This window comes from Cynocephalus volans, chromosome 16 (genome assembly GCF_027409185.1).
Source record: "Cynocephalus volans isolate mCynVol1 chromosome 16, mCynVol1.pri, whole genome shotgun sequence".
NCBI lineage: Eukaryota > Metazoa > Chordata > Mammalia > Dermoptera > Cynocephalidae > Cynocephalus > Cynocephalus volans.
Genome location: NC_084475.1, coordinates 41,148,306 through 41,160,313, shown reverse-complemented (window position 1 = coordinate 41,160,313; position 12,008 = coordinate 41,148,306). Strand labels below are relative to the sequence as shown.

The 12,008-nt window shown below is 43.2% G+C and overlaps 1 protein-coding gene across 1 annotated transcript in view; it reads left to right on the top strand.

Moving 5' to 3' along the window:
• MAMDC2 (MAM domain containing 2) overlaps window positions 1-12,008 on the top strand; it is a 149,935-nt gene that overhangs the window by 59,151 nt on the left and 78,776 nt on the right. The window contains exons 3-4 of the mRNA XM_063081199.1: window positions 7,023-7,294; window positions 9,036-9,120. Of these exons, the coding sequence (XP_062937269.1) occupies window positions 7,023-7,294; window positions 9,036-9,120 (357 nt within the window). The remainder of the gene's footprint in view (window positions 1-7,022; window positions 7,295-9,035; window positions 9,121-12,008) is intronic.

Genomic DNA, 12,008 nt, shown 5'->3' with positions numbered 1-12,008 from the left:
ACCAAAAGCGCGCGCACGCGCGCACACACACATACACACACACACACACACACACACACACACACACACACACACACACACACTACCACAAAAAAACCTAGAAAATTGGACTTGATCAAAATTAGAAATTTTTTATACTTCAAAGGACATCATAAAGAAAGTGAAAAGACAAACCACAGAATGGGACCACTTGCAAATCATATATCTGGTAAGAAATGGTATCCAGAATATATAAAACCTTGTATAAGTCAACAATAAAAGACAACCCAATTTTTAAAGTGAACAAAGGATTTGAATACACATTTCTTCAAAGGAGATACACAATGGCCAATAAGCTCGTGAAAGATGCTCTACATCCTTAAGTCATCAGAGAAATGCAAATCAAGAGCATAATTAGATACCACTTCACATCCACTAGGATGTCTATAGTAAAAAAGAGGGACAATAACAGCATTGCTGAACGTGTGGAGAAATTGGAACTCTCACACTTTGTTGTGGAAATGTAAGTGGCACAACGACTTGCGAAAACAATTCAGCACCTCCTCAAAAAGTTAAACATAGAGTTAGCATACGGCCATACAATTTCACTCCTAGGCATATACCTAAGAGAACTGAAACTTGTGTCTACATAAAAACTTGTGTACGACATCACATCAGCAGAAGGAAGGAAAAAAACATATGATCATTTCAATAAATGCAAAAAAAATTTTTGATAAAATTCAACACTGCTTCGTGATAAAAACACTCAGCAAATTAGGTGTAGAAGGAATGTACCTCAACACAAGAAAGGCCACATATGACAAACCCACAGCAAATATACTGAATGGACAAAAATTGGAGGCTTTTCCTCTAAGATCTGGAACAAGACAAGGATGCCTACTTTTCCCACTCTTATTCAACGTAGTACTGGAAGTTCTAGCCAGCACAGTAAGGCAAGAGAAAGCAAAAAAGGGCATCCAAGTTGGAAAGGAGGAAGTCAAACTATCCCTATTTGCAGATGATGTGATCCTATTCATAGAAAACCCTAAAGACTCCACCAAAAAATTACTAGAACTAATAAATGACTTCAGTATAGTGGCAAGATACAAAATCAACACACAAAAATCTGTAGCCTTCCTATATGCCAATAATGAAATAGCTGAAGAAGATATCAAGAAAGTAATCTCATTCACAATAGCTACCAAAAAAATGAAATACCTAGGAGTAAATAACCAAGGAGGTGAAAGACCTCTACAATGAAAATTATAAAACATTGGTGAAAAAAATTGAAAATGACACAAATAAATGGAAAGATATCCCATGTTCTTGGGTCAGAAGCATTAACATGATCGAAATGTCCATATTACCCAAAGTAATCTACACATTCAGTGCAATCCCTATCAAAATACCAAGGACATTCTTCATAGAAATAGACAAAATTATTTTAAAATGTGTGTGGAACTATAAAAGACTTCATACAGCTAAAACAATCTTAAACAACAAAGTTGGAGGCATCACACTTCCTGACTTCAAAATATACTATAAAGCTAGATTTAAAAACAAAACAGCATGGTACTGGCATAAAAATAGACAAATAGGCCAATGGAAGAGTAGACAGCCCAGAAATAAACCGACACACTCGCAACCAACTGATTTTTGACAAAGGTGCCAAGAATATACATTGAGGAAAGGACAGCCTCTTCAATAAATGGTGCTGGGTACACTGGATATCCACAAGCAGAAGATCAAAACTAGACCCCTATCTCTCATCACACACAAAAATCAACTCAAAATGGATTAAGGACCTAAATTTAAGACCCCGAACTATGAAATTATTAGAAGAAAACAGGGGAAACGCTACACAAAATGGAAGTAAGCAGCACTTTTTGGAGCAATACTACAAGGGCACAGGCAATTAAAGTAAAAATACATAAATGGGACTACATCAAACTGAAAAGCTTCCATACAGCAAGGGACACTATCAACAAAGTGAAGAGACAACCTACAGAATGAGAGAAAGTGTTTGCAAACTGCACATCAGACAAGGGGCTAATACCCGGAATATATAAGGAACTCAAGCAACTTAGCAGCAAAAACAAATAACCCAATTAAAAAATGGGCAAAGGACCTGAACAGATATTTCTCAAAAAAAGACATACAAATGACCAACAAGCACATGAAAAAATGCTCAAAATCACTCAGGGAGATGCAAATTAAAACCACAATGAGATATCATCTCACCCCAGTTAGAATGGTGTATTAGTCCGTTTTGTGTTGCTATAACAGAATTACCCAAGGCTGGGTAATTTATAAAGAAAAGTGGTTTATTTGGCTTACGGTTCTGGGACAGCTGCATCTGGCACAGGCCTCAGGCTGCGTCTACTCGTGGCGGAAAGTGGCAGCAGCTGGCGGGTACAAGCAGATCACATGGCGAGAGGAAGCAAGAGAGAGAGAGAGAAGGTGCCAGGGTCTTTTTAAACAACCAGCTCTCATGGGAACTAACAGAGTGAGAACTCACTCATTAATCCCCCCTCCCCCAGGGAGAGCATTAATCCATTCATGAGGGATCCACCCCCATGACTCAATCAGTTTCCAACACTGCCACATTGGAGATCAAATTTCCACATGAGTTTTGGAGGGGACAACACATCGAAACTCCATCAAATGGCTATTAACAACAAGACAAAATAACAATTGCTGGAGAGGATGTGGAGGAAAGGGAACCCGCCTACATTGTCAGTAGGAATGTAAATTGGTACAGCCATTGTGGAAAACAGTATGGCGTTTCCTCAGAGAACTAAAAATAGATCCACCTTACAACCCAGCTATCCCACTACTGGGTGTATACCCAAAGGAACTGAAATCAATGTATCAAAAAGACACCTGCACTCCCACGTTCATCACAGCACTGCTCACAATAGCCAAGAGAGGGAATTAACCTAACTGCCCATCAGCAGATAAGTAAAGTGTGTTGTGTACACACAATGGAGTACTATTCAGCTACTAAAAAATCATATCCTATCATTTGCAGCAACATGGGTGGAACTGGAAACCACCATGTTAAGTGAAATAAGTCAGGCACAGAAAGACAAATACCACATGATCTCACTCATATGCGGAATCTTGAAAAAAAAAAGTGGTTCTCATAGAAGTAGAGAGTAGAATAATGGTTACTTGAGGCCAGGAAGGGAGGGGTCTAGGAGAAGTGGTGGACTAATGGGTGTAAAACTGTGCTATCTATGCTGAGTGAATCATTGTGCCGTATATGCATGTACTGAAACAACGCACTGTACCCTGAAATATGTACAAGTAAATGTTAAAAAAGAACAACCTTGTATACGAATGTTCATAGCAGCATTATGTATATGAGCCAAAAAGTGGAAACAACGCAAATGTCCAAATAAAATAAAATGTGGTATATTCATAAAATGGAATATTTTATTCTTCAAAAAGGAATGAAATTCTGATACGTGCTACAACATGGATGAACTTCAAAAACTAAACGAAATTAGCCAGACACAAAGGAACACATTATATGATTCCATTTATATGAAATTTCCAGAATAGGCAAATTCATACAGACAGAAAGTAGATTAGTAGTTTCCAGAGGCTAGGGGGAGAGGAGAATGAGGAATGATTGCAAATGAGTATGGGGTTTCCTTTAGGAGTAATGCAAATGTTCTGGAATTAGTTAGTGGTGATGATTGAACAACTTTGTGAATATACTAAAAACCACTGAGTTGCATTAAAAGAATGAATTTTATGGTATGCAAATTGTGTCTAAGGTTAACTTCCAGATGTCAATCTCATTTAGGATGGAAAAAATGAAATATTTCACACATTTAGAAAACCTCATTAACTGAGTGGTAAAATTATTCCTCTTAATAAAATAAGAAGAAACAAACTTTTTCCAGAATAGCAATTTTATTAGTGAGAGTGCAGGGAAAGTCACCATCCTTGATATCAGTATCTTCCTCATTCGATACTCATTTTTTAAAACTTCAAAATATACCACGTTTCCTCTGGTTCAGTGTGGCTATAACATGACCGCACAGTATCCTCTTACACAGAAGCTACAGCAAGGATGACTAGTAGTTCAACTCAAGTGCCAACTCAGATTGGTGGGGAGTAGCCACATGGAATGTGATGTTTAGAAGGATTCTGAGGCTATATCTGGTCTGAGCACAAAAAATCTAGTGATTAATTCAGAAAATTTGTCTTGAACTTGGCAATGGTAGTGGAGATGGGCAGCACTTGAGCTAGTTATTTGTTCTAGGAAAATGCATTATTCTGCTAAGAGGGTAGATAAACCTTTGGATGCACTGTAATGCAGCTAACAGGCACATTCACACAGCATGACCTAAAAATGAATTTGAGCTCTGTAATTTATATGCTAAATCTCAATATTTTGAAATAGCCAGTACTTATGGCTGAGATGTCAAAATCACTCAGTAAATGGCACCATCTTTCATCATACAGTATAATATCAAAGTATTTTAAATAATACATTTTACATAATGTGTGCTTTCAGAGGGTCTTGACAAGAGAATATTATTAGCATGTGCTTATAGTAAAACCTGACACAGCGAAAGAGACTGTCAGGAGAGGTTTCTTGGGTTTTTTTTATAGCACTCACTGAAAAGTCAAGATAACTGCCAGTAGATGGACTCTGTGAGCCTGAAATAACACACATTTACTTAAGTCTGAGTTTTACCTCCGAGTAGAACTGTTTCTTCCCTCCTTTACATGCTACATAGCATGTTCTTTCTTTGACAGATAAGAGGTAGCTGGAGAATGACCTACTTCTCTAACAGACATTGTAAGTCAGTGGTTCTCAAAGTCTGGTCCCCAGCCCAGCAGCACCTGGTACATCTCTGAAATGCAGTCTGTTAGAAACGCAGCATCACCCCAGACCTACTGGATCAGAAACTCTAGGGGTGAGCCCAGCAGTCTGTATTTGAACAAGCACTCCAGGTGACTGTGGGCTCAAATTTGAGAGCCACTGCTGAGAGCTGTTCCCTTCTAGAGTGGGGGAGAGGAAGCAGGAGAATGGGAGAAGATGCAGAAGTGCCCTAGAGAGTGTGGAAGCAAAGGTAGTATCTGATGTGAATGGTCATAGGCCACAGCAGGGACTTTCTCTGTTTCTTTCCTCTTTTTATACCCCATGTCCCAACTCTCCACTTCCTCAGAACAGGTTTGAAGTGCTCTCGGCATCTCCCCCAATGCCATCCCACCCCACTCCACGGCCAGCCTGCTTAGAGTCCCTTCTTCAGGGGCAGTAGCAAAGAGTGGGGAAAGGAGGGTGGTGCTTAAACATTCCCTCATGCCACGATGAAGCAACACTTTTGTTCAAAAGAGGTTGGTGTCAAGAGCCCTGGCTTAGTACTTTAAAACCTAGCAGGCCCCACAACTCGTAAATGCGTGTGAAGTGCTTAGTGCCTGGTTCATGGTGAGTATTTACTGTGCATAAGAGGTAATGGTGGTGGTGGCGATTGCTGCAAGGGCCAGATTGTTCCACAGAGGGTGCCTGGGTTGGCATCTAGAAGCAGATGCTATTTGCACTCAGTGGGTGGTTGCTATGTTAAGAAATTTGCCAGCTGGAGATAGATCATGATCCTGGAACCCTTCAGCCAGAAAGCAAGGCAGCCTGAAGACAATGCCCTAACTGTGCCCTAGATGTGCAGGTGGTCATCAGCCGAACTGCTGCTGGCCTGTCCATACTCGCTGCAGAGATAAGGATCCTGGCTGGGATGGGCAACAAGCATGGGAGGAGGGGCTGAAGCAAAAGCACAGCAAGTGAAACAAAGAGGCATTCCAGAGCCTTTCTAGTAGTTCAGTGTTGGCAGCCCAAACTGCAGGCAGTGGCGGGGGCTGGCGGCAGCCACAGGATGGAAGACAGCAGGTTAAATGTTGGCCGCAAATGTGGGAACCGCAAGCATGAGAATCTGCAGACCAGGAAGGCAGGTGGTCCCCAAGACCCTTAGGCAATCAGATCACTGGTATGGGAAGCTAGATGGCCAGAGTTGGGCTTGTAAAGCTCAAGATAGGGTTCTTGGCTTCAGTGCCCTCCTTTTTCTCATAAAAGTGTGTTTCCACGTCCTGGTGCAGCCAGCAGAGCACCACCTGTTAATATTGGGAAGATAGAGGGAGAGGGGGAGGAAAAAAAGAGGGAGTGGAGAAGGATGGGGAAAGGGAAGGAGAAGACAGAAGAGAGGAGGAGCAGGGGAAGAGGGGGAAAGAGGGGGTGAGAAGGGGAAGAGGCCGTGGAGGAGAAGAGAGTGGTGGTGGCCATTGCAGAGTGCCCACTGCCTTCCAAGCCCTGGGCTACATGTTTTGCACATTTCCTCATTTAGCTATCAGAACTACGAAATTTGCTTCTGGAAGAGTCTGGGGAAGGGAGTCTTATTCCTACTTGAAAGAAAAATAGCTTATAATGAACTTTTCCTGCCTAGGCCCCCCAAATCCAGGCTGAGGTAACCAAAGCAACTCAGCTCACTGTAATGATGCAAGCTCAGTGCAACTGGAGTCACTGGGCATGAGGGAGCCGTGGAAGAAGGGTGAGTCTGCCAAGTGACTCTGACCCCAGTCTTGCCTGGTCCCCCTGCTCACGCTGCTCCTCCAGATTCTGGTGCCCCTTAGACTGCAGACTCATATGCATGTGGGGACTGGGGAGATGCTTGCAGTGCACTAAGAGGGCCTGGTGTGAGACAACAAAAGGCAGCAGACACTTGGCATCGGTGTCAGGAGTTAAGAGGGAGTGAGGGGGATTGTGGCAAGACGCAGCCCAAATGCCACCCTCTGATGAGGCAGCTCTACTCAGCTCCAGCCTTTTGTTGTCCCGTGGGAAAGTGGCCTCAGTGTGGCCAGACCATTCTGATTTTTTTACAAGAGACCAGAGATCCAGCGTTCGGGCAACCTTCATGCGGATGACACACCACACCCATAGGCTCTGTCTGCCCACAGATCGACTGGACCGCAGTTGCATATTTTTCCAAGTTGCAAACAGAAGATTGACACCTTGCCTGTGTCCTTTTTCTCTCCAGGGCATTACATTTACGTGGACACCTCCTTTGCCAAGCAGGGAGAGAAAGCCGTGCTGCTAAGTTCTGACTTACAGGCTGAGGAATGGAGCTGCCTCCGCTTGGTCTACCAGATAACCACGTCTTCAGGGTCTCCATCAGATCCCAGCCAGCTGAACCTCTATGTGAGATTTGAAGATGAGAGCTTTGATCGCTTGCTTTGGTCAGCTAAGGAACCTTCAGACAGCTGGCTCATAGCCAGCCTAGATTTGCAAAACAGTCCCAAAAAATTCAAGGTAGGTGAAATTTGAGAGGAAGGAGCAGGGCTGATTACTTGTACTTTATGCTGTTCTGAGATTGCATGAAAATTTCTGCCATTGACGTTAGTTATTGCCTGAGTTAGGGTGCGATGTTTCATAGGAGACATATCGTAGAAGAATATTGGTAATGTAAATTAGCATTTTCTTTATTCCTTAAAAGAGTTTCTTCCCAGATTTCCTTCCCATCTATTTAAATGGGACTTCTGTGAGTATCTAAATAGGGCTTAAACCAACCCCTTCAATGGAAATTGATTTTCTATGGCTTTAGGGAGTCTTCTCATTTCCTATAATTTTGTTTCATCCTTCTAAATTGTATGTGGTATGTGTGTGTTATTTTCCTAATAGTTTCTTTGCTACAAATTTTGAGCAAAACATTATCTATAATAAAAAGAAAAATGAAACTACTTTGAAAGAAGAAAGTTACTTAAAGGACATGTTCTGTTTCCCTTTCCAAGAGGAAAGGTTTTCTGTCAGACGTGCTGGAAAAGTAAGGTGGAGAATATGAGATGGAGTTAGGTGAGGGTTGGAGTAAGGAAGCGGGTTGGAGTCTGGACATGCTTGGCCATGAAGTGTGACGCTTATTGAGAACATGCCATTGAGGAGGACACAATGGAGCCTTCATGAAAACTTTCTCCATTCTTAACCTACCTTTCAATTCCCTATCCCATCCTCTTCTTCTTTGAAAAGTTTTGAAATACTCTACTCCCCATGTCTGCTTGGGGTCCCTCCACATCAGGCAGTGGTTGGGAGCAGGAGCACAGGGGGTCCGAGTTTCCTCTTTTACAGCATTCTCCCAAATCTACCAGCATATCACATCCCAAACCTATAAGCATTGCAAAATATCGGGCTAAAACCGCATAAGAAAAAGCTATTAGAACTTTCAGAAACAGGACGAAATGTGAATTGTAACATTCCTTGAAATTAGCCACATGAATTGCCGTGCTTCCGTCTGTTCTTTGTGTAAAGTTTTCAGGCTGGCCGCTTAGCTTGCTTGGTTGGATCGCAGCCTTATAAAACCAAGGTCAAGGGTTTGGATCCCTATACTGGCCAGCTGCCAAAAAAAAAAAAAAAAACAAGAAAAGAAAATCTTAAATAAACGGAATACTTCCTGAGACAATATTTTAAAAATTAGGGCTGTCCAGTTAGCTCACTTGGTTAGAGTGTGGTGCTGAGAACACCAAGTTCAAGGGTTCAGATCCCCTTATGGGCTAGATGCCAATTTAAAAAAAAAAAGTTTTCCAATTTTTCATCAGTATAGAAACTACAAGTTCATTCATGAGCCTCCCATCTCATGTGGGTGTCTCCCACCACCATGGTAGATTGTGCTTCCTTCCTCCCCCTCCAGGGGATTTTCCCCGGAATCCTCCGTCCTCAGTTCCTGACCATCCTCAAGACAGACTTCTGCGGGGACACAAGCTGTCCTCTCCATCTGTGGCCAATTGGCACTACGACAAGCACTGAACACAGCTGAGTCTGAGCTTCTATTGGACACCTTGCTCACCTCAAAGTTCTCAGTATATATGTACAAGTGTTTAGGTGCACACATGTGCACACACACACGCATCCATAGTGAGACTGGTATCCAATAGCAATTATCTGACACTAACAATCCTGTTTTGCCTTGAATTGCTGAACAGCTTCTAAGAGCTGAAATACTGAACCAAGGAAACATGGTGTTCCCAAGTCTAACTCCCCTTCTTCCCCATGTGTTGTGCAGATTTTAATAGAAGGTGTACTAGGACAGGGAAACACAGCCAGCATTGCGCTCTTTGAAATCAAGATGACAACTGGCTACTGTATTGGTAAGTGGGTTTCATTTTCATTGAATCAAAATGTGAATCTTTTTTTTTTATAATCTACTGTTGCCAGAGGGAATTGAATCAATCCTAATGACCAAGCATTTTATAGAATACACTGCATACATAATGCAGAGTAGTTTAAATTCTTTGTTAGGCTCATTTGAATGCTGTATGTTGTTTGTCTTTAGTGTAAGAAGGCTCATTAGAGTTTGCCTAGACTGGTTGGAATTAATGAAAGAAAAGGAAATTGAGCACCTCTAACCTCAGAGTTCCCATCTTAACCTCGACACGTTCTAATAGAAATAATTCCCAATTGCTGTAAACTCAGCTTTTTGTAGCATTTGCCAGAAAAGCAGGCATTGTCTTGTCTCCTTTCCTCCATTTCTCTCTTGGCACACCATTGCCTCTGTCTTAATAATCACAGTTGTGACTTAGCTTCCACTTGAGCAGGCTGATTGGTGTCTCTTATATGCCAGCTCATGTGAGGACATAAAGAGGGGGCAGTCCCTGCCCTATGGTCGCTCACTTTCTCCCTGTCTGCCACTGAAGCTATTTCTATATAAGATAAACACTGCCAGAGAAGGACAAGCAGTGCTGTGGAGGTGCAGGGTAGGGGGAAAGGGTTCTTCATGGACAGAGCCCTGTGGAGAGAGAACAGAGCATGTCCATGCAGAGGCAAGAGCTGAGTAGGGTGTTTAAACTGCTCAGCCTGCTAGGGTCGGACTGCTAAGGGAGCTGGTTATGGAAGAGTCTGGATCCAGGATGTGGAGCTTGGACTTACTGAATTATGTGGTTGGGAGGTGCTAAAAGTCAGTCAGCAGGAGAGAGGCATGTGGTTTTCAGATGATGACTCCAGCTGCCATGTGGAAAATGAGTTGGAGACCAGGAAAACAGCATAGGAGCTCATAAAACTTCTAAGAAGCAATTGTGACCTGATAGGGGGCATAATGAACTTCTAAAATTGGGGGTTAGCAGTGGAAAAGGAAATTGGTGGTAGATTTGAGAGATTTTTTTTAGCACTGACAGTACTTGGAGGCTGAATGGATGTCGGGGGGCAGGGGAAGAGAATGCAGCAACAAAGATGACTAAACAAAAGAGCCTTTGCTGATTCTCTGAGGTCTCACTTCTCTGTTTTGACCCTCCAATAATGTCTCTAATGCAAGTGGAAGAAAGCAAACTGGGAAAGTGACTACTTTCTGAAGCGAGTTTAGGCCCAGGCTCCCTTCCTTGAACTTCTACGGGGTCTATATTCCATGTGGCGTCTGCCAGGATCGTGGACGACACGCAGACTAGTCAGACTCACCCGGTGGTGCGCCCCCTGCCGGTCAGTCAACTCACTGCGTCTCTCAGCCTTGGTTTCCTCACCTGTGAAATGGGGATAAAACACGCCCTCATCGGATTCTCGCGAGGACTAACGAGATTATAGATATGAAGGTGATTGGTACAGTGCTTGGCACTCAAGAAATGTTAATGGTCTTTCTTCAAATGATTTGGTGGCTTCTGGTGTGCATAAAGCAAAAGGGGTGCCCGTACTTTTATCTTACCTCTCCTTTCTTTCTGGGCACTCTCTGTGTCTCTTGGTTCCTCATCTGTGAAATGGGGTCAGTCATAGTACCTTCCTCGCTGTTCTGAGGGTTAAGTTAGTTAATTTATATAATGTGCTTAGAATAGAGGTTGGCACACTGAGAAAGGAATATTTTGCTTTTTATTTTACTGTGTTTCAGCCTTTGGCACTGAATGTTGGGCACTGGTGAGCAGATGCTGCTGTGGAAAAGTTGAAAATGAAAATCTTGAAACTTTTCAGTGCTCGCTAATGAAAAACACATTGATCACCATGCCAGGCAGGATCCTGGCAGGAAGGTGGAAACAGAGGGTACACTCAATCTGAGTAATTTGAGGAAAGCTCGTTAAAAGGACCACAAACGTGTAAGTGGTAAAGGAAATCAGCACAGGATAGTGCTGTGACTCAGGACCAGTAACAGTGAGGATCATGAGCTGCTATCCCCTGTAGGTCTGAAGGGGTTACCAGAACCCAGAAACAGCTGCTGTTTGGGGAGGGCTACTTGACAAAATTCGCCAACCCACAGCAACCTGGCTGGAGTGAGCTGGGGGAATAAACCCCTGATTTCACTCTCCTTCCACCCTCCACTGATCAAATCCAACAGGAAGCTGGAAAGCAGGGGAGCCCATTGATAAGTCCACACTGGTCAACCTCTGGAAGACAGAGCATGTGGAGAATGGCAGGGTGAATCTGGAGAGGCCAGGGGAGATGGCCAGCACAACCACCTTCATATTTTCAATTGTATGATTATGGGGGTCAGTGGAGGCACTCACTGGCTTGTGAGTTTCTTGTTCCCACTGAAGGAGTCTGTTGATGGGGAACACTTGGTTTGTGCAAACATGACAATGCCACTGAAGGGGGGGGTGGCATCTCTTCATCTTCTCTGTCTTCTCCACTCAGTAGCTGCATAAAGGTCCCAGAGCCTAGGATATGCCTGCCTTGCTGTTTTGACTGTGTTCTTATTTATAAGAAAAGCAGGGGATTTTAGCATCTGAGGAACATGGTCCTCAGCTCTGGGCATCTTGTTCACCATCAGGAGAGAAGGGTAGGAGGACTGGGCCACCAGGTTTGAGAAAGAGTGGTGGACAAAATTTCTGGAGCTAAGAGCATAACCCTAAATGGTGCTTTGAGACAGATGACTGATAGAAATGGCTGGTTGTACCAAGCACCGACCATATGCCTGGCACTGTGCAATGAGGTGGGAACATTGTCCCTGATTCACATATGAAGAAACAGAGGCTGAGAGAGGTGATGAGGCACACTGAGAGCCACATGGCCAGTAAGTGGAAGGCCACAATTCAAAGGGGCCGTGATGAATTAGAACCTTGAT